Below are 24,355 nucleotides of genomic sequence, written 5' to 3' on the forward strand. Positions count from 1 at the left end.
ATGGGTGAAAATGTGGTTGAAGCAGAAGAAAAAGAAGAACGAAGTGGTGAATCAAAGAAAATGCATGTGGAGCCGAAGAAAATAAAAACTTTAAAGAACTATTTACAATGTATAAAGAATGAAGTTGGGGAAATTAGTAGGGAAGTTCAGGATTTGAAAATGGAGATCGGAATGATGAAAATGGAGGTGAATAGAGAGACTGGAATGATGAAGATGGAGGTGAAGAGGGATATAGGTAACATTATGGATTTATTAAAAATAATTTGGGGGAAGGTGGAGATTATGGGGGAGAGGAATAATGGGGATGGGGAGGGGAATGAAATGGAGGTGGAGAAGGTGGATGAGGGGAAGACGGCGGAGGTGGGGAAGAATGTGAAGGTAGGGATGGTCATGGAAGGGCCGAAGGTGGAGGAGTTGGAGAAGGTGGAGGGGGGAAGGATATGGAGGCGGGCTGGAAATAGAGGGGACGAAGGTGGAGGAGTTGGAGAAGGTGGAGGCAGGGCTGGAAATGGAGGGGACGAATGTGAAGAAGGTGGAGGCGGGGCTGGAAATGGAGGGGACGAAGGTGGAGAAGGTGGATGAGGGGAAGGATGTGGAGGCGGGGCTAGAAATGGAGGGGCCGAAGGTGGAGGAGGGGGATAAGGTGGAGGTGGGGAAGGATGTGGAGACGGAGAAGGTGAAGAATGAGAAGAAGGAGACGAAAAATGTAGAGGAGAAAAAGGAAGGTATGACGGATGTGTCCTTATAAGTAGTCAGTCCAACAAGTCTTATTAAGGCGACGTATAAAAAGGGACGTATGCAGAAAGGGCAGAAAAGAAAAAGGCTAATTGAATCAATATTGAAGCTTGATGCTGAAACGGAGGACAAATGACCACCCACATACACCTCCAAGCTTGATAAGCTGAGTCCTCTAGACATAAGTGCTCCAACTGGTATTATTTGGGAGTCCTTTGAAAAATATATGAAAAAGCCAAATAGTCGGATATCAACTACAATCGCAAGCTGCTGTTCAATGAATAAGGACTTTTTTGAGACATTCACCACACTGAACAAGTGGCTCCAATCTGAGGTAAGTAATTCTCTAATTGTATAGTAATTCTGCTATTGGTATTCATATATCGATATTCATGTATCGATGTGTGATCGATATATGTTACCGACGGTTGTATTGCTATGTATATATCGGTTATGACACATTTATCGAAATTCATATATCGGTATTCATACATCGGTTAATGACTGATATATGTTACCGACGGTTGTATTGCTATGTATATATCGGTTATGATACCTTTATCGAAATTCATATATCGGTATTCATACATCGGTTAATGACCGATATATGTTACCGACGGTTGTATTGCTATGTATATATCGGTTATGAAACCTTTATCGACATTCATATATCGGTATTTATATATCGGTTAATGACCGATTTATGTTACCGATAATGTATTATACTTATATATCAGTATTCAATATCTGTTACGATCATTTATTTATAACCGATATGTGTTTATGATATTTTGTTTAAATCCTTGCAGCACATGGATTCCTACGTGTACATGCTTAACAAGAGAATGAAGGAATCGCATACTTACAATAAAGAGTTAACATTGGTTGATACAACATTTGCCATAAGTTATACAAAAATCAATATATATCCCAATATTTATATGGAATTAACTGTTTATTTTGGAAATTAATCATTTATCATTTTGACCTCACACAGCAAGCCTTGAAAAGTGATTGGGATCTTTATAAGGCTGGCAAATGGAAGACGTGGGATGATCACGACATCCCTGTTGTATTTTTTTGGGCTGAGACAGGTTACTTCAACCCTTTTTTGAACGCGGATAACATGCTCTGCCCTGCAAACATCGATAATAATCACTGGGTTCTGGTTAGGGTTGATTTGGGCGCTCAACGTGTTCATGTTTACTCCTCTACCAAACCCATTGGTTATGAAAAGAAGTTTCAATATATGGTAGAGATGATACCAAAACTTCTAACAAAATGTGGATACGGAGATTTGAAACTTGGATTTATTATGAAGGATAAATGGGAATTAAAGATTGAGGACGCTCCGCAGCAAACTGGGTAAGCAACGTTAATTTATTTTTATTATTTAAAATTGTTTTGATTGTGATGCCTATTGATTTTTGCAACTTGATTACAATTGGCAAGGATGGTGATTGTGGGATTTTTGTTCTTAAGTGGATGGAATTAATGGCCCACAACAAACCAATTGTAAAAATGACCCAATCAAAAGCTTCAAAATTCAGAACTCGAATGGCTTGGGAGGTTTATACGTTTGCAATATTGGATGCAAGGGATTTTACAGCCAAGATTGCAGATAAAACAGACAAAAAGAGAAATAAAAACTGAACAATTATATTTGTACTTATTTCTAAATTTATATTCTTTGCATAGTACATATTGTGTACAAGTTATTGGAATAGTTGCAATGATTGTTGTCACTCGTTGAACATAGTTGTATTATAACTGTAAATTTACCTTATTGTAATAAAAATTTAAATTTAATATAAATTATAAATGAATCTAGATTATTTTAATATGATTGGAGAATTTAAATATACATGTACTGATATCGGTTATGAAACCAAAGTATGTAATAAACATCTATACCAATATCGATACAACATATCGACCAAATACCGATATAAATTACCGATATCTTTTTATTCTATTTCATCGATTTACATACGTCGGTTATATGCACCGATATCCTAATACAAAGGTTATTCGTTTGCAAAATATCGGCCGATGATCGATTCAAACAAACCGATATCCTCCTCATTCATCGTAATCGGTTATCGTACGTCGGTTACCTGACCGATACATAAAAACTGATACCCTATTACATAATTTTGCATGTCAGTATATAACCGATATCGGTTTTTAATTATAAATTAAACTAGTGTTCCTTGTTAGATCGGTCTCTTAAAATCGATAGTGTTAGGACATGGATGTGTCGGTTAATATAGATCGGATATTAATGCTAATATATCGGATTCCATATACATTGTGTCAGTTACCGATTGTCGGATTCCATATACAATTTTGTTTCATCGGTTTACATAAATGATGATGATAACCGATATGTCCGAATTGATATCGATCATCAAAGAATTTCTTTTTAAATACTGCAATGATACCTGCTCCATGGTTTTTAAATATTTGAATGTATATTTAAATATTTATTATAACATTGGTGAAAGAAGCAAATATATGGGTTCAATACAAGCAAATGTATCAGATGAGTCAAACATGATCCACTCTTGCATCTTTATTGCTGCCTTCCTTTTTTTCATCCAGACTTATTGGATTTGAGCAAGTTTTGCGATTGTGGCCAATTTGACCACAATGACAACATTTTACCCTCTTCTTCTCTTCACCGGCTGAAGGAATTCGACATGTCTTGCGTCTTCCACATGGGTTAACAGATGCACTTTCGTCCGGTACGATCCAATCGGCCTGATTGCCCACCGCATAATCGGATCGGCATAGGCACACAACAGAGCCTCTGTTTGGTAGTATGCAGACGACAAAGTGTATGGGTCAATATTACGTGAACGTGCAGCAGCCAGGGCATGTCCACATGGCAATTTGTCGAAATCAAACACCCGACATGTGCAAGTTTTCGCCTTCAAGTCTACTATGCCACCGGAGTTACCATATTTAACATTGAATCTATACATATCAATCGGTTCTGACAGCCAATATTGGGATAATGCAAATCTTTTGGCTATTTTTCCTTCAGCCCAAGATGTGAGATGTCCACCCATTTGACTAGCATGACCCCGTCTCTCATAAAAGCATTGTTGCAGCATATTCCTAATATACTCCATCAAACATTGAATAGGTGTAATACCCCGAGAGTTCAAAGAAGTTAGTATATATCGAGGATAGTGTAAGAAAGGAAACAACACCAGCTGGATACCTTTTGGGCTGAATGTTGGCAAAGAACTCCCAAGTTAAGCGCGCTTAACCTGGGGTAATCCAGGGATGGGTGACCCCCCTGGGAAGTTCGTGTAGGCCCATCAGGATAAGTTGTTCCGGTTCTTCCTATCGCTCGAACGGGATGTTACAAATGGTATCAGAGCCGACCCCTGAGCCTCTGAGCGCGGTGGTGGGGCAAACCTCAGCGAGGAGGTTGAGTCCCGAAGGGGGCGTGAGGCCCCTATGGGGGGTGTGTGTAGGCACCTTAGGCAAATCCCACATCGGCCATGCAAGGGGGGAGATCTGGGACTGGTTGTAAGGTCTCATGACGGGGACGTCATGTGCTTAAGGGGGGGAGAATGTAATACCCCGAGAGCCCAGAGAAGTTAGTATATATCGAGGATAGTGTAAGAAAGGAAACAACACCAGCTGGATACCTTTTGGGCTGAATGTTGGCAAAGAGCTCCCAAATTAAGCGTGCTTAACCTGTGGTAATCCAGGGATATGTGACCCTCCTGGGAAGTTCGTGTAGGCCCATCAGGATAAGTTGTTTCGGTCCTTCCTATCGCTCGAACGGGATGTTACAATAGGCAATTTACGTGCATCCGCCAAAGCTGCATTGAGGCATTCTGCAATGTTTGTCTTCATTATATCAAACCGCTTCCCATCCGAATAGGCACGTGCCCAATGACTGAAGCCGGCCTCTCTAAGATAGGTTCCGATGGCTGGATCATATCGCTCGAGCTCGTTAAAAATTTCATGGAATTCTGATTCTCGATAAGCCTTCACTGCTTTGTAGAACAAAGCATGCACATTTTCATGCTTGAATTTAGCCTTAACGTTCTGGCCAATGTGATATATACAATGTATGTGTAATGCATTAGAGAAAACCGTCAGTATCGCCTTACTGATGCTTTTATGCCTGTCAGACACAAATACAAAATCAGGTATCTCATGGCCAATTGCTGATCGCAAATTAGTGAAGAACCATTCTCATGATGCATCATTCTCGGAATCTCCTACTCCCCATGCTATAGGATATACATTGTTGTTACCGTCTTTGCATGTGGCAACAAACAAACTACCAAGATAATTACCCTTGAGAAAGCAAGTATCAACTGCAATTACGGGCCGCATTTGGCTACGAAATCCGGCAAGACATGCACCAATTGCTATAAATAGGTACTTGAATCTGCTCTCACTCTCACTATCAATGCCAACAAACTCCCTAACTTCACCTGGCACCGAGCTTGAGTAGACCCCACATCATAAATTTTAATTATTGTATTTTGGCAAACACAATTTAGCGCCATCTATGGGAAACGCACAAAAAAATCAATCTTAACATAAGATGCCGAGAGGGATAAGATCAGCCGATTGGGCAAACCCGCCTGACCCTACCCGAAGGAGTGCTCGTACTAGGATGGAAGCCACGAAGGGGCCCTATCAGGTGCACTTTATAGTTCCAGAATTTTCAGTAGATCACCCTAACAACGAAGTGCATTCCGGGAACTTTCATGTGCTCGAATGTAACCATATCACCAGACTAAGGGGTATGAAACGTTCAGAGCAAGGAAAAGCACACGTACCTAGATTGAGGAGATATGCAACAAGGCGAGAAAAGCAAGTCCCACATGCAGCACCCGCTAGTCAGGAACAACACTCATTTGGGAAGTCTTCAATTTCAAATGGAAACCTCGTGGAAACTTCAAGAATAGCTCCACCCACAGTCTTACTCTCAGATTATGAACTATTGCGGAAGAATTTTGAGGAGCTGAAACAACAGAATGATGAACTCATGATGAATAATGAGGAGAATATGAGAAAACTACAAGAAGTCACTACTTTGTTACGTGAACTAATGCTGGACATTCACATTCCCCACATGGGACAAATCGATACGAGGGGAGAACATTGGAGATCCTAAGACAACCCTCAAATGGGCCCTCGGCAGGGGATAAGAATCACAACTCCAGGGCTAAATAGCCAAGTCCCGGAAGTAACAGACTCGAGAAGGAAAAATAGCATGAGGGCAAGAAAAGCTCCCACGTATAGAGACAACAAAAAACACCTACTCAGGAGTCCCTTATGACCCATTTCTTTGCCAAAATGAAGCAAAATATGAAACACTTAGCGTGTCTGACATCAAACGCCTCACAGAAGAAGTGTTGGAGTAGAAACATGTGATGATGGTTCCAAATGTAACTCCCCCGAAAGGGTTCCCTCTATCAGATAAAGTCTAAAGGTAACCAGTGCAACCAGGGTTCGAACTGCTACATCTTTCGATATACTCAGGAAGGGAGGACCCTGAGAAGCACTTACAACGTTTTGTCATAGTGGTCGTGTTACATGGATGGAATGAGGTCACTAGGTGCAGGACTTTCCCGCTCTCCCTAACAGGATAAACGTAGCAGTGGTTCACTGAATTATCAGCAGGATATATATGATCATTCGAACAATTGAAGAAAGAATTCCTAAATACATTATTTGTCTATCTCCCGAAGAAGAAAAGTGCAATATATCTAATGATCTTGCAGCAAAAGCTGAATGAATCCCTAAAACAATAAATCGAACGGTTCAAAGCTGCGATGCAGGAAGTAAAGGATCTCCTATTCGGATTGGCAACATCAGCCCTGCTAAGCGGAACTACATACGCCCCGCTTAGAAGATCATTAGCCTTATCTGAGCCAAATTCTGTGACTGACTTGTTCGACCGAGCAGAACAATTTGTCATCCAAATGGAAATTTTGGACACAGGGAAGGGTAATAAAAGATGAAGGGAAACCCAGCCCGAAGGGCGAAGGACCTTACAAAATTCAGAAGATGTTAGGCCCCAATATGTGCACACTATCGACACTACAAGGTGAGGTAATAGGAAAAGCTTGGAACACGGTGCACCTCGAGAGGTACTTCCCAACTTTAGGGACGAAGCACGAAACGTAGAGTTAAGCTTATCATTGGAAGCGTTACTCGATCCGGTTGGAGGCTAGAATTGTCTTTAATTTTCCATTGTAATAACATCCCTCGATAAATAAAAGAATATACCCCCTGTATTCCCGTAGAGTAGGCAAAACTATTAGTCGAACCACGTAAAATCTCCATGGGCCCAGATTATTTGTATGTGTCATGCAGGTATGGCGACTCAAGCACAGCTTGCTCCCGAAGGTCAAGTCGCCTAGTGGATATCTGGTGTTGATGACCATGGGTTGGCCTGGGATTATCAGAACATCCGATGCCTATGCCCGCAGACTCACCCAGATCCCTCGTTTGAGTTTGATGATATGCCTTTTTGGGCTAGACCCAACTCCTTGATAGATATGGCGCCTAGTTCTCCCAGCAAACTAGAATGTCTGGTAGAAATCCCGCGCTAAACCACTGGCCAAACCCAGATTTTCTGAGGTAGACTGGCCCTAGGAAGGCGGAAAAGAAGTGAAGTGATTACATGATAACTCTAGCATAAACCCACTCCCTAAGGTCAAGTCGCCTAGTGGCAATCTGATGCCGATGACCATGGGTTGGCCCGGGATTACCAGAACATCCGATGCCTATGCCCGCAGACTCACCTAGATCCCTCATTTGAGTTCGGTGCTATGCTTTTTTGGCTAGACCCAACTCATTGCTTGATCTGGCGCCTAGGTCTCCTGACAAACTTGGATGGCTGATAGGAATCCCGCGTCGGACCACTGGGCAAACTCAGATCCCCAGAGATAGACTGGCCTAAGGAAGGCATGGAGAGATAACAACCCTATGACGGTTCTGCTATGACCCCGCTTATCGGAGTTGAGCCACCCAGTCGTAATCTGGTGCTGGTGACCACAGTTGGCCCGAGATTACTAAAACATCCGATGCTTATACCCGCAGACTCACCCGGATCTCTCGTTCGAGTTGGGTACCATGCCTTTTTTTGCTAGACCCAACTACTTGATTGATCTGGCACTTAGATCTCCCGGCAAACCTGGATGTCTGGTAGGAATCTCGCGCTGAACCACTAGCCAAACCCAGATTCCCTAAGGTAAACTAACCCCTAAAGACAGACATGGAGAACACAATGATCCATCCTGGGATCACTGGATGCTCTGAAGACTGTGCCTGTAGGCTCGTCGGGATCCCTTGACTGAGTCCAGTACTATGCTCCCAAGCTAGACTCGACTCCTTGGTTGATCCAACGCCTAGGCCTCCCGGCAAGCTCGGACACCCGACAAGAATTCTGCAGTGGAACTTATCTATCGAGGGCATGGTTGCCCAGAGGTAATTTGGTATTCCAGCCCCCGGTCGAAGTAAGATATTTGGGTATTTTGGAACCCTTGATCGAGTCTAGGAGTTAGACCCGACTCCTTAGCCGATATTTTTACTTTTCAATTTTGTCTAAGGACAAAACAAAAGAGTGAGAGGTAATTGTTGTGCCATGAAAAATTGGTAGGAGAAAGTGAGGGATTTTTAAATAAATAAAAAAAGAAAATCCCTTTCGAGGAAAAATGCTGGCCGCAAAAGGCTAAGCTCGCGGTCGCTAGCTGGCCTTACGGTAGGATAAATCTCGCGGCCAATAGGTGCTGGCCGCGAGTTGCTGGCTACTAGAGGCTAGCTGGCGTAAGGGCCAGCCTCGCGGTCAGGCTAGCCACGAGCAGGCCGCAAGGGCCTTCCCCATGGCAGCCTACCGCGGGCTGGGCTGGCCGCGAGGACTAGCCTTGCGGCAGCTTGCCGCAAGCGGCCTCACGGCAGCTCCGTGGAAATTGCCCCATTTTTTTTTCCTTTTGCTAAATATTAACCCATTCAGTGGTCGACACGTGTCAACACTAGCCATCCTTAAAAGTCATGCCCTATAAATACCCAGCTACAAGACAATGAAGGGACTTCCAACTTCAATAAAATTTAAACATTTTGAATGCATTTTTACCGTTTTCGTGAATAGACATTGAGATTCGAGTATGACTTTAGCATCGGAGGGTCTTCGCTAGGGAAGATTCCCACAAGTCTTCTAACCCATTTTCTGAGCATTAACAGAGTCAAATCCTTGTGGTGAAACTAGCGGCGAAGTGAAATCTTTGTGGTGAACCTAGCGACAAAGCCAAATCCTTGCGGCGAAATTAGTGGCAAAGCCTTGTGACAAGAGTTAGTGGTGAAACCTTGTGACGGGAGCCAGTGGCGAAGCCTTGTGGCGAAAGAGCTAGTGGTGGAGTCTTGTGGCGGAACCTTGTGGCGAAAGAGGCTAGTGCAAAATTCTTGCGGTGAGCATTCTAGCGGCAAACTGCCGAGAGGTGACCTCTCTTACAGCAACCTAACTTCACCCGACACCGAGCTCGAGTAGACCCCATATCACAAATTTTAATTGTTGTATTTTGACAACAACAGGTATAATAAAAGTAAAATAAAAAATTGACTATGCATATGCCTTTTGGATTAGTTTGTTTTGTGAATGATAATTAACTTGACTATGCATGTGATTGATGTTTTAGTTAGTTTTGAATGTATGTTTTTGCTAAATAATTAATGCTATGTTTTAGTTAGTTTTGAATGTATTGGTAATTTTTTAGCATACTTGATTGTGTATAAATTTGTATTCTTTAACTATGTTTTTTACATACTTTTTTTGCATATAAATGTTAGGATAGAATAATCATTTACGAAAATAATCTTTTTCAAATTTAAATATTTTAGTTAAGATGACGTCTAATTTAGAAATGGGTGAATTTTCAATCAACTCGTCAACCTCGGATCAAGGAATCATGTGTGAGCATGGTGTGCTGTTTGATGCTATACTTCATGGACTAAATATAATCTTGGAAAGAGATTCTTGCGATGTCGATTCTAGAAGGTAACTTGTATCTTATAAATGAAATAACTGTTAATGATTTTTTTTAAGATTGATTGTTGGATGGTTTGGTGAACAAGATGATGATTGCAAATGGTTTCAATTGATCGATGATGAACGAACCAGTTGTGAGAAAATATTATGCGGAGCTTTGTTGGATACATTAAAACGCAATATCGCAGAAATAGCAGAAAATGAGAGATTATTTGAAGAACAAGTGAGGGCTCTTGAAGAAAAGATATCGAAGCTTCAAAAAGACCATAGATGTACAATAGAAGAGAACTTTCAATTGAAAATAAGGTTTCAAGAGTATAGGACGAAATAAATGAAGTTTGTTAGGGTTTTAATAGTGTTAGGATTGAGTTATTTTTTGTTGATTATATGGCTGATGAAAAACGATAATAGTAGATTTAGGTATTTGGCTTTAATATAAAGGATAATCTATGTTAGTAAAACTTTACTTGTTATGTGCAAATTGATGAGTAAAACTTTGCTTGGCTTTAGTAAAACTTTGCTTGTTATGTGCAAATTGATTGGTTATGACTTTGATGTGGTAAAGGCAACAGTTGTTTTGATATTTTATGCTCTTATTATTTGATGTGGTAAAGGCAACGAATTGGCTCATTTCTTATATAGGCTCAAAAACTAATTCAATCATATTAGTTATATTATACCATATTCTTCATACAAATCAGGAACTAATAACGTTTACTATGAATGAACAAGAAAATATTAAGGCTAATGAACAAGAAAATATTAAGGCTGCTTTTGTCAAAACCTAACAAGGGTGTTCGGATATTCAAAAGAAAAATATATTGACTTCTAATAGGAGGGCATGACAGAAGGCTGTGAATATTAGGGCTGCTTCTGCTTCTTCATGGCTCTGCTGTTGCCGCTGTCATCTACACAGCCATCATGATGATCTTCAAAAGATTGTTTCCTTTGCGGGTTGTGGTTTCTGGAAGCCAACTTTTTGAAAAAATTTCCACGTCTCTACAGTTCACTTCATATGACTGTATCATAGAATATCAAGTGATAATAATCAGTGCATAATATTCATGTAGAGCTATACCAAAATTCCAAAATTGGGCAATTGAACGAATATCTAATGTAAGCGTAATAAGTAACTATTTTCAAAAGACCCACACCTATTGAGTCTAAAAGAGTAGAATGGTTTAACTCAAAAGGTAAATGAAAAATCCAAGTGCGATTCTTAGTTTCAATCGCATATCCATATGGATTTATGACTAACCAAGAAAGTTTTGGTGGCTTATAACATAAATGACCAATATATTTAAGCCAAATAGGGAAACAATTCAAACCTAAATTTTCAAATTTCATTACACAAGTTTATCAGAATAGAAAGAGTATTCGAGTCAAGAATAAATGATATCAATTTAGCAAAAAAATTAAGAAAAAGAAAAAATGATAACCATGCCATCATGCAGTTTACAATAGGTAGCTCCATTTAGTGTTTAAAGAAGACGCATATTAAAATCAAAAGCCTTTACCTCTCTCATCTTCACCTCATCACATGACAACTGTAATACAATTGAAAACAAGGAAGTGACTATTACGCCAACAATTCAAAGCTTGGAAAGATAAAGTAGATTAAAACTGTGAGATTTATCATTTCATTAGAAATCAATTTAGCCAAGGTAACCATATAAAGGAGAAAAAAGGACACAAAATAATGAAATGAAAAGAAAAGAAAATCCATGAGGGAAAAAAAAGAGCATATCTAGCCAACCATTACTCAATTCAAAGTATAAGATTTATGCTGAAACAGAAAGTAGAAAGAAAGAAAATAAATAATGCTCTTTTCGCTTCTCTAAAAGATTAGGACAAGCAACAGAAAAATCTAAATCAGTATTCTTCACCAACCACTTTCAGTTAGTACCATTTATTTTTCAGTTATGAAAAACCAATGCCAGTATGGACATGATCGTTCATGAGACGATGAAGAAGGGTCGCATAGTTTAGCTAATGCTGCAAAAATGTTTTAATTACAAGTGTTGTAAGCTATTTGTGAGCTATACTACAAAGCAACAATCATAAATCAGAAAGACACTTAGAACACAAAGAGGGTTAGTGCACAATATAGTCGAAATCATAAATACCGAGCATAAAGACACTTAGAACACAAAGTAAACTCCCTGTTAATTGGCAACAATAGCAGTCACAAAGGTTGCATTCAAGGCTCAGATATGGGCCAGTCCATGCACCATTTAGGCAACATCGAGAATGGGGACACCAAGCCACATAGGAACCTAAGCAACCAAAAACCAAAATACAAAATACTTACCACTTAGGCTTGGGCTCCCCTATTTCTTGAGAAAATGGGCGAAGGCCCATTTCTCCTCCAAATAGAGGGTTAAGGGCTGATGGGCCATCTTCTATATGGGCCACCAATAAATAGTGTTGGACTTTATTCACTGGCCAAGGCCTATGAAGTTTAGATACACCCAATTACATCATTGCCTCGGGCCTTACCTATCATATCAATCACCTGCAAGATAAAGAGTAACATCATGAGCACAATTTCGGGATATATGGATCTCCCTTATTAAAAGCTACATTTCCATAATATAGGGATAACCCAAATTGAATGCAATAATGAAACAAAAAATACTTACCTTTGACTTGGAATGAATAACCCAAATTCTGCCTACTGGAATCACTACAACCTGCTAAATTTACTTACTTATATTTTGACAACCAATAAAATGCAATAATGAAACATAAAATAAGAAGACAAAAGAAAACTAGAACATGGAATGAAGAGTTTCTCGATTGAATTAGTGAAGTGAGTTCAACTTGGAATGAATGCCTCAAACATCTGGTGGGTTGTCATCGGGTTCTAAATAGGGCACGTACATCGGCATGAAAGGCTGAGTAATGCCAAAAGTAGGCACCATATGTAGTCCGTGAGCAGAATTCCATGTTTGATAGTCAGCAACCTGTAACAAAAGATAAGGATGCTATGCTTCTTGTGATAAACCTTCATTGAATGCTTGAGTGACTTCAACAGTGTTTTCTACCGAGGTCTTGGCTTGTTTTGATTTCGAGGATCACACCTAAACATCAAACAAAAGTAATAGCAATTACAGTTGGGAATTCCAGCATTACATCTTGCTTTCAGGTAAGTAAAAAATAGATTAAAACATACTTTTGCTTTCTTTGAACTCGTTTCCAATGAGCCTTTTTTGCGAAGGTTCCTAGGGGCTCCCTTTGTTTGCGAGCATCTTGGATCCAAGATTTGTGCACTTGAAACTGTTACTGCCTCTCCACAATTAGGAACTAGTTCTTGCACAATGTTCTTAGCATATTTATTACTACCATAGCTTGGATTCGCATTACATATGCTCAGTTTATTCATTTGAGATTCCATCCACTCCATAGTTGCTCGAGTACGTTCTTCGTCATCTGAAACCACGTTTGTAATCTTGAAAAACTTATTGCACAGTTCATCATATATTAATTGGCTAAGAGTACTGATCCACCTGTTGTAATTAATCTTGACTTTCATGTAGGCTCTACTTACATCTCTCCTCCATCGCCTTAAGATATACCTCTCAGGAATTGTTCTAACACAATTTTTTATCAATACTGTGATAACATGTCTGTAAATTATTCCCCTACACTCAAACATGTGGCAGCTGCAAACAAAATCGCATTGCTCTTTCTAAAAAATAATTGAATTTTTTTTTCCTTTACTCCTTGATCAAATATTATATCTTCGCGGACCTCGTATCATATCGAACGATCCCTCTTCGATAGACAAAACCTCACAATACATCTTCCCTGTGAACTCGTCCTGAAACTCCTTGAATTTTGAGATTGTGTACACTTCCTGAAATTGTTTCTCCATAGGATATCTCGAGGCACATGGGACCATCTGAGAAAATGACTTAACGTCAGTCTGAAATTCCTTTTCAACTTTAGACTTCATTGCCCGCTCATATTGTTCAACAAATTGTTTAAGCGAGGTTTTTAAGTGCACATAACCATCAAAAAATGCATTCATGCTCTCACTTTGTTGTGTTGTTGACATCCCAACCCAAAAACTAGTCTTCAAGAAACAAGGGAGCCAACAAGATCTTTCTCTATAGAGTTCAGACAACCAATTGTTCTCATGCAGTGCATACTTTTCAATCATTAAAATCCATCCATGTTCGAATTCTTCTGGACCCTGTGATTCATACACCACGTCGTGTAAGGCTGAAAGAATGGAGACCTTATATCTATGGTTCCCAAATTTTTCTGACAACTTCTTTAATATATGCCATAAACACCACTTGTGCTTTGTATTAGGGAAGACTATCTGAATTGCATTTTACATTTCCCTATCTTGATTGGTAATTATTCCTATGGGAGCTGGATCCTCAATGCACTAAAGCCATGTCCTAAATAGCCACACAAAGTCTTAGTGTCCTCATTGGATACTAGCCCACATCCAAAAAATGTCGACTGTCCATGGTGATTTACTCCAACGAATGGAGCAAATGGCATGTCATACCTATTAGTAAGGTATGTTATGTTAAATGTGACAAAATCGTTAAATTCTTTATATGCTTCTCTGCACTTAGAATCAGCCCAAAAAATATTCTTTAATCGACAATCTTCGTCCAAATCGACACTAAAGTAAAAACCTGGACAAAGGGCTTGCATTTTCGAAAAGTACGCCTGAATAGCTGCAGCATCTCTTTCCCCAAGTCTTAACTTTCTCACCTTATCAATATAATTTCTACAATCCTTTTTCACAAACTCCAAGTTCTCATACCCACCAGCCTCAACAACAGCTGAGTTATAAGTTTTATGTAGTGAAATTCCAGCTATATCATTAACTTCAAGTTGTCGCTTCACATGTTCGCTCAATTGCCTATTGCATCGATACAACCTAGATTTGCTTGGACTTGTTTCATAGTTATGCTCAAGATGGACTGTGCTTATTCACCATATTCCAAAAATAACTAAAACGGCTGTGATCTTAGCTTTACACCCTATTCAAATAGTTGGTTGAGGCTTTAGAGGGGTGCTAGCTTGACTAATTCATCTACATTCTTGACTACATGCATAGGTCACATATCTTACCACCCCATCCTTACTCTTCTTTGAATTCATTTTTTTTTTACTGGAAACCGCACATCATAAGCATATCTTTTATAAAATTCATAAATTTCATTCTCGTCATTAAATTTCATTTCAACCTTAGGGACAAGATCACTGTGTTCTCCTACCAGTTCGTCATTTAACAGAGAACACTCGTTATCTTGGAAAATTTTCTCATTATCTTCAAATGATTCCGGAAGCACACTATTATTTCCTATATCATAACAAGGTAAAATCATAAAATAATACAATGTTACCTAAAAATAATCATATATAATTTGCATTATCCACCTCCACGGCGGAAATGGAGGGGCCGAAGGTGGAGGAGGTGGAGAAGATGGAGGAGTTGTAGAAGGTGGAGGTGGGGAAGGATGTGGAGACAGAGAAGGTGAAGAACGAGAAGGAGACGGAGAATGTAAAGGAGAAAAATGAGGAGATGAAGGATGTGTCCTTAGAAGTAGTCAGTCCAACAAGTCCTATTAAGGAGACGTATAAAAAGATATGTACGCATAAGGGGCAGAAAAAAAAAAGGCAAATTGAATCAATATTGAAGCCCGATGCTGAAACGGAGGACAAAGGACCACCCACATACACCTCCAAGCTTGACAAGCTAAGCCCCCTAGACATAAGTGCTCCAACTGGTATTATTTAGGAGTCCTTTGAAAAATATATGAAAAAGCCAAATAGTCGGACATCAACTGTAATCGCAAGGTGATGTTCAACGAATAAGGACTTTTTTGAGACATTCACCATACCGGACAAGTGGGTCCAATCTGAGGTAAGTAATTCTCTAATTGTATAGTAATTCTGCTATCGGTATTCATATATCGGTGTGTGATCGATATACGTTACCGACATTTGTATTGGTAATTATATATCGATTATGACACCTTTATCGAAATTCATATATCGGTATTCATACATCGGTTTATGACCGATATATGTTACCGACGGTTGTATTGGTAATTATATATCGGTTATGACACATTTATCGAAATTCATATATCGGTATTCATACATCGGTTTATGACCGATATATGTTACCGACGGTTGTATTGCTATGTATATTTCAGTTACTAAACCTTTATCGAAATTCATATATCGGTATTCATACATCGGTTAATGACCGATATATGTTACCGATGGTTGTATTGGTAATTATATATCGGTCATGACACCTTTATTGAAATTCATATATCGGTATTCATACATCGGATTATGACCGATATATGTTATCAACGGTTTTATTGCTTGTATATTTCGGTTATGAAACCTTTATCGAAATTCATATATCAGTATTTATACATAGGTTAATGATCGATTTATGTTACCGATAATGTATTGTACTTATATATCAGTATTCAATGTCTGTTACGATCATTTATTTATAACCGATATATGTTTATGATATTTTGTTTAAATCCTTGCAGCACATGAACGCCTACGTATACATGCTTAACAAGAGAATGAAGGAATCGCACACTTACTATAAAGAGTTAACATTGGTTGATACAACATTTGCCGTAAGTTATACAAAAATCAATATATATACCAATATTTATATGGAATTAACTGTTTAATTTGGAAATTAACCATTTATCGTTTTGACCTCACACAACAAGCCTTGAAAAGTGATTGGGATCTTTATAAGGCTGGCAAATGGAAGACGTGGGATTATCACGACATCTCTGTTGTATTTTTTTGGGCTGAGACAGGTTACTCCAACCCTTTTTTGAACGCGGATAACGTGCTCTGCCCTGCAAACATCGATAAAAATCACTGGGTTCTGGTTAGGGTTGATTTGGGCGCTCAACGTGTTCATGTTTACTCCTCTACCAAACCCATTGGTTATGAAAAGAAGTTTCAATATATGGTAGAGATGATACCAAAACTTCTAACAAAATATGGATACGGAGATTTGAAACCTGGATTTTTTGTGAAGGATAAATGGGAATTAAAGATTGAGGACGCTCCGCAGCAAACCGGGTAAGCAACATTAATTTATTTTTATTATTTAAAATTGTTTTGATTGTGATGCCTATTGATTTTTGCAACTTGCTTATAATTGGCAGGGGTGGTGATTGTGGGATTTTTGTTCTGAAGTGGATGGAATTAATGGCCCACAACAAACCAATTATAGAAATGACCCAGTCAAAAGCTTCAAAATTAAAAAATCGAATGGCTTGAGAGCTTTATATGTTTGCAATATTCGATGCAAGGGATTTTGCAGCCAAGATTGCAGATAAAACAGACAATAAGATAAATAAAAACTGAACAATTATATTTGTAGTTATTTGTAAATTTACATTCTTTGCATAACACATATTGTGTACAGGTTATTGGAATAGTTGCAATGATTGTTATCATTCGTTGAACATAGTTGTAATATAATTGTAAATTTACCTTATTGTAATAAACATTTAAATTTAAGGTAATTTATAAATGCATCTAGAATATTGTAATATGATTGGAGAATTTAAATTTACATCGGTACGACATATCGACCAAATACCAATGTAAATTATCGATATCATTTTTATTCTATTTCATCGGTTTACATACGTCGGTTATTCGTTTGCAAAATATCGGCCGATGATCGATTCAAACAAACCGATATCTTCCTCATTCATTGTAATCGGTTATCGTACGTCGGTTACGTGACCGATAATAAGAACCGATGCCCTATAACAGAATTGTTCATGTCGGTATATAACCGATATCGGCTTTTAATTATAAATTAAACTTATGTTCCTTGTTAGATCGGTCTCTTAAAATCGATAGTGTTAGGACATGGATGTGTCAGTTAATATAGATCGGATATTAATGCTAATATATCGGATTCCATATACATTGTGTCGGTTACCGATTGTCGGATTCCATATACAATTTTGTTTCATCGGTTTACATAAATGGTGATGATAACCGATATGTCCGAATCGATATCGATCACCAAAGAATTTCTTTTTAAATACTGCAATGATACCTGCTCCATGGTTTTTAAATATTTGAATGTATATTTAAATATTTATTACAACATTGGTGAAAAAAGCAAATATATGGGTTCAATACAAGCAAATGTATCAGATGAGTCAAACATGATCCACTCTTGCATCTTTATTGCTGCCTTCCTTTTTTTCATCCAGACTTATTGGATTTGAGCAAGTTTTGCGATTGTGGCCAATTTGACCACAATGACAACATTTTACCCTCTTCTTCTCTTCACCGGCTGAAGGAATTCGACATGTCTTGCGTCTTCCACATGGGTTAACAGATGCACTTTCGTCCGGTACGATCCAATCGGCCTGACTGCCCACCGCATAATCGGATCGGCATAGGCACACAACAGAGCCTCTGTTTGGTAGTATGCAGACGACAAAGTGTATGGGTCAATATTACGTGAACGTGCAGCAGCCAGGGCATGTCCACATGGCAATTTGTCGAAATCAAACACCCGACATGTGCAAGTTTTCGCCTTCAAGTCTACTATGCCACCGGAGTTACCATATTTGACATTGAATCTATACATATCAATCGGTTCTGACAGCCAATATTGGGATAATGCAAATCTTTTGGCTATTTTTCCTTCAGCCCAAGATGTGAGATGTCCACCCATTTGACTAGCATGACCCCGTCTCTCATAAAAGCATTGTTGCAGCATATTCCTAATATACTCCACCAAACATTGAATAGGCAATTTACGTGCATCCGCCAAAGCTGCATTGAGGCATTCTGCTATGTTTGTCGTCATTATATCAAACCGCTTCCCATCCGAATAGGCACGTGCCCAACGACTGAAGCCGGCCTCTCTAAGATAGGTGCCGACGGCTGGATCATATCGCTAGAGTTCGTTAAACAATTCATAGAATTCTGATTCTCGATAAGCCTTCGCTGCCTTGTAGAACAAAGCATGCATATTTTCATGCTTGAATTTAGCCTTAACGTTCTGGCCAATGTGATATATATAATGTACATGTAGTGCATTAGGGAAAATCGTCAGTACCGCCTTACTGATGCTTTTATGCCTGTCTGACACAAATACCAAATCAAGTATCTCATGGCCAATTGCTGATCGCAAATTAGTGAAGAACCATTCTCATGAGGCATCATTCTCGGAATCTCCTACTCCCCATGCTATAGGATATACATTGTTGTTACCGTCTTTGCATGTGGTAACAAACAAACTACCAAGATATTTACCCTTGAGAAAGCAAGCATCAACTGCAATTACTGGCCGCATTTGGCTACGAAATCCGGCAAGACATGCACCAATTGCTATAAATAGGTACTTGAATCTGCTATCACTCTCACTCTCGATTTTAGCAATCGTCCCAGGGTTTTTCAACTTCAACATGTACAGATAAGATGGCAGCAATTGGAATGATTCCTCCACACCCCTCTCGGATCATGTCCAAAGCCTTTTCTCGCGATTACCATGCCTTTGAATAACTTATGTTCACTCCAAATTCCTTGCGAACATCGTTGATAATGTTCTTAGGCTTATGAATACGCTTCACATCCTCTTAATAGGGTTTTACATGAGAACCAATTACTTTGCTCTTCGCTTGGCAATGACCAGGCCGCATTATTGAAGATGAACATGAATGAGTATTTACATATTTCCTGACTACCCAACCAAAAGAAGTGCCAAGCATTGTTGCCCTCAACCGCCATTGACACTGATCGTTCTTACACTTCATGTACAATACCTTTGTAGTTGACTTTACCACCTTGTATTCATAATTATTTCTCAATCCCAACAAACTCATCCTTTGATGCAATTCAGATTTTGAAGCAAAAATTTGGTTTAACTCAACTTCTGACACCTGGGACGATGTTCTCGAACTAACCCTTGATAATCTCGAAGATGGGAGAAAAGTAGGTTGCTCAGCGCCTTCATCAACTTGTACATCGATATGGACCAATTTTTCAACATCAATCACATGGAAAACTTCTACTTCTTCAGACCCCGCTCTTGCATCATCACAATTAAAAACATCTTCAACGCCATGTCCACCATCAATACAATTGACTTCTTTAAGTCCATTCCCATCCACAGTATCATCACAATTAACATCGTGGTGAAAACCATCCATATTCATGTTCCTTGTGGCCTCGTTGTTCGACCATATTGGACTATCGCTGCCCAACCGTATCACCGGCAAATTACTGCATCCTTGATTCTCTGCAACCTCTTTATTCGGCTGTGTACTCGGTTTTAATTTGTCCACAAAATCAACACACAATGAGCTTCTGGATTCTATCCGAGAGCATTCCACTATAAAACACTCAACATCCATATCACTTTGATTCTGCATTGGTGGTGCCGATATATCTAGAGTCCTAAACTTGTACTTCATCACAACCGATTTCTCAGCATGACTAAAATTGAACCTTTTATATACGGAACTTACCAATTGGTTGAATGTGAAGCCTAGATGCACATGTATTACACAACAACATTTATCGGTCACATACTTATATTCCCCTCTATCAACATCCCACCAACCTCCATACATCACAGGTACAAATATAGGTCTATGAGCTGCCATTCTTGTAAATTATAAAAACATCGGTTGGATGCAAGTAAAAAAAGTTAGTTATCATTGGTTATATCGGTTTCATAATATCGGTCGCGCAAGAATATGTCGGTTATCATATATCGGTTCAAGTAAAATTACATCCGATACAGTTATACCGATATAGTAGTTGAAATAGGAAGTATATCGGTTACTATGTATTGGTTTATATGAAATTAAAACTGATACAATTATATCGATATATGATGTCGGTACATAAAACATTTTTGGGTACCGATATATAAACCGAATGGATATAAAACATTTTGGGTGTGCTTCTGGTTTGAACCTATAGTGAAATGCATAGCCTTCACTCAATCGAGCTTTAGAATGCAGAACCAGAGCGATGTTCATTTGCATACCCATTATGTAGTCATTACAAAAAATGCATCGAAGAGAGTAAAACACTCTGAAATTACCTGCAATGGTTTTGAAGGCGAAGACCGATGAAAAAACAGCAACCCTAGATGCTTAGAACAGAGGACGAGCGAGAGAGATGACGAAGAGGACGAGCGAGAGAGATGTTCTGATCGACGGGCGATTGGGGATGTGCGTGCGAGAGGAAGAAAACAAAGGGATCAATCCGGGGCATTTTAGTCCAATCAACTATTAAAAATCATAATTTTACAAACAAAAATTAAGTGTTCTATTTTTGCAAAGTTATTTGCCGGCGGTCCTATTTTTGCAAATTTCCCGTCATTGAGGCTGGCCGAATAGCATTAGTGTATCTGATCAATCAACCCGACCGACTTCAGTTATTTTCCTTCCCTGTATGTATATTTTTTAACTAAATCCCAAACGGGGTGCTTGCTTGAAGATTCGCCCGCTGGTGTGCTTGGCCTTGGGTTAGGTTATTTGGTTGTTCCCTTCACAGAGATGATGATGATGTATAATCTGTTTTCTCAAGCTTAATCGTCAACTCGCTTTTCTATAATGTCGCGCGCGTCACAATTTGGAGAGAGTTCGCACATCAACGGGGCTGCGAATTAATTTGAAAACCCAGCCGCCTCAACTTGAGAGGTGGAACTGTGTTTTCGCCTGAGAGAGACAACACAGCTCTTTTTTCGGCGAAAACAAATGGGGGACCGTTCCAGTAGAAGAAAAATGCAGAAGGGCGGCGGAGATACAACGTCGTCAGCTTCGTCTTCGTCCTCGTTCTCCACCAACTCTGACGATGACCACCGCGTCGAAGCCTCTTCGAAGCGCTACAAGGGCCGCCACAGGCGGCGCCGCGGGGAAGGCGGCTATGGGAGAGAGAGGGAGGAGAAGAGGACAAAGAAGAAAAGGAAGGAGAGGGAGAGAGAGAGGAAGCGCCATAGCCGTAGCAGTCGGAGATCGCGTCGGGAGCAGAAGAGAAAGGTCTCTGACTCCGACTCTTCCAGCGGTGAGTCCGAATCTGCCTCCGGGTATGATTCGGAGCCTCGGCTTCCACCCCAACAGATCGTACGAGGTATATTGAAGGAATTCCCTGATGTGAGTGCTGATCTGGAGCAGGTACTATTAATTCTTTGTCATTCAATGCGTCATGCTAATTGGGCATTAAGATTTACGGTTTTCTTTTTGCCATGCGTAGGTTAACTTTTGACTTGTTTCTCAATTTCGAATTGTTGATTTCTGACATAAGAATTGGCAATTCTATTTATGTTTGTCTGCAATATAAGCGTGTTTTGTTACACTGCCAATGTTTTGGTCTTCGTTTCTCTGCTTGTGTGAGCTCCTAGCTCATATTGGTCATGGGTTGAGAAGGGGAACTGCAATATCAACAACAAAAACAACAACGACAATCACAAGCCTTGACCATGCTAAAAGATTCAAGAAGTTTTTACAATGTGGAGGAGGTTATTATTATTATTATTTGAGAGACAATATGGGGGAAGTTGAGATAGGATTGAGTAACATATGCATTTCAACAAGTTTCCCAAAGCCAACTAAAAGAGAAGTCATGTTGCATCAACCTAAATTCTTTAGGAATAGGTAGCCACAGGATGGTGGTCATGGCCATGGTGCAGCCTAAAAATTAAGGAGATACCAGTTGCAGTATGATATAAATGTATATACCTTTTAGCTTTTCATTTGTTAATCTATGAGACAGAGAGAGAGAGAGAGAGAGAGAGAGAGAGAGAGAGAGAGAGTCCCAGTGTGCAAAATGTGCTGATAAAACTATGGCAATGCCCATGGAACAGATTTAGGTATGGAAGGCACACTCGATTTTTTTTTGACATCATTTTAAGAATTCTTTTAGCATAGGGACCTCATAAGTTTTGTATTATTTTTGACAGTCATTATTCTATGCGCATAATTTCTTGAAGGAGTGTTTATTATATGTATTTTGCTAAACGTGACTTTGTTTACATATACATTTGATGCATCAAGAACTATTAATGACATTTGTTATTTTTTGGGTAGCTTCTCCAAATGATTGATGGTGGACAAGCTGTTGACATAAGTGAATTATCTGAAAGGTCATTGGTTAAGCATCTGAAGAAGTTATTTCAGTCATTAAATCTCGAGGAAAGCGGGAACCATGTATTTCTGCTGCCTACAAATGTTCGTCCTACACTTGAGGTTGTTATGCCAATTATTCGATCTCAAACACAATCTGAAGGGAACAGTCTTGATACTTCAAAAGTACTTCAAGATGCTCCGTCCGTACCACCTGATGTAGGATGTAAAGATAAGGTGGATGATAATGTAGCAGTGTCCTGTCCAAGAGAAGATATTGCAGGTCCCAAGAGGAGGTAATTATCAATATTGTATAACTTGTTTAGTTCCCTAACATTTGTTGCTGTAATGCATTACATGAGATATATTTTGCAATTTATCCTTGAAACAACCATTCTGGTCAATAATCCTGTGTCTTAGTTTTGTATTTCAAGTAATCTGTTTTGCTCTAACTCTTGTATGGCATGTTTCTTTGTAAAAAAAGTTGCAAATGCTATCATGTTGAACAAAAGGACAGTTTTTACCTTTCTTCATGTTCACTGTTTCATTTGGAGTTGAGGTTGAATGTGATGGTCCTGATATGGATATCAATCACACCATTGTTACTTTCATGCTTGTTATTCATTCTTTTTATTTATTTGGGGTTAGTTAATGCTTGTGTTTATTTTTGTTTGTTTATTTATGAATTTATGGGTTACAAATGTAAAAGTGAGTAGAATTTCTTTCTTGAATCTAAATAGCACGGGGAAAAACTCATTACTAAATACCAACACTTGCGCCTAATCTAACATCAAGAATTTGGAGAGTACTCTCTCTCTTTCTCTCTGTCTCACTCTCTCACTCACTCACTCACTCACTATTCTGATCTTCTCTAGTTCTTTAATTATAATTTTGGTGGCTTTTCTTTTTAAAGTATCTTCATTGAATGAATAAATGTTCAAGAATGCTTTAGTGTTTTATTTATATATAATATTTGGTCTTAAATTGGTGCATAACTAAAGGACTCCTTAGAGTGATCACCATATTGAATTTGGATTTTTGGATGAGCAGTTGAATTACTATTGTTTTGTAGAGAGGACATTGAATGTTTTTCAAGAATCCATGTTATGAAGGTTCAATGATTTTTATGTTGGTTATTGATTACCTAATGCAACCCTCCTCCTTTATTTGGGTTAAGGTTATCAATGGGTCAGATTTGATTAGAATTTGACTCAAATCTGACTTGCAAAATCTGGCTTGTTTACACGTAGACCTGATTCAAATCCAACAAGCACTATGGATTCAATTTCATAATTGGGTTGGATCTGGAACATCCCAGTTGAATCCAGTATTAAACAGAATCAATTGTATAAACACCCAACTACAAAGAGCTCCTTTGGATGATTAGCTTGTTGCAAAAAGCCAAAATAAAGTCCCATATTTCTAAATGGTAATATTCAATTTTCTATGTTTT

General features: G+C 38.9%; 2 protein-coding genes across 2 annotated transcripts in view; both read left to right on the plus strand.

Annotated features, from left to right (window-relative positions):
- LOC127808551 (uncharacterized) lies at positions 1-582 on the plus strand. The gene has a single exon (XM_052347118.1). It carries the CDS (start codon positions 1-3, stop codon positions 580-582), a length of 582 nt encoding a protein of 193 aa, XP_052203078.1.
- Positions 583-21,184: 20,602 nt separating this feature from the next.
- LOC127807988 (uncharacterized) overlaps positions 21,185-24,355 on the plus strand; it is a 69,646-nt gene continuing 66,475 nt past the window's right edge. Inside the window, exons 1-2 of the mRNA XM_052346274.1 lie at positions 21,185-21,954; positions 22,867-23,198. Of these exons, the coding sequence (XP_052202234.1) occupies positions 21,538-21,954; positions 22,867-23,198 (749 nt within the window). The 5' untranslated portion in view covers positions 21,185-21,537. The remainder of the gene's footprint in view (positions 21,955-22,866; positions 23,199-24,355) is intronic.

Source organism: Diospyros lotus, chromosome 8, assembly GCF_014633365.1.
Source record: "Diospyros lotus cultivar Yz01 chromosome 8, ASM1463336v1, whole genome shotgun sequence".
NCBI classification, from domain to species: domain Eukaryota; kingdom Viridiplantae; phylum Streptophyta; class Magnoliopsida; order Ericales; family Ebenaceae; genus Diospyros; species Diospyros lotus.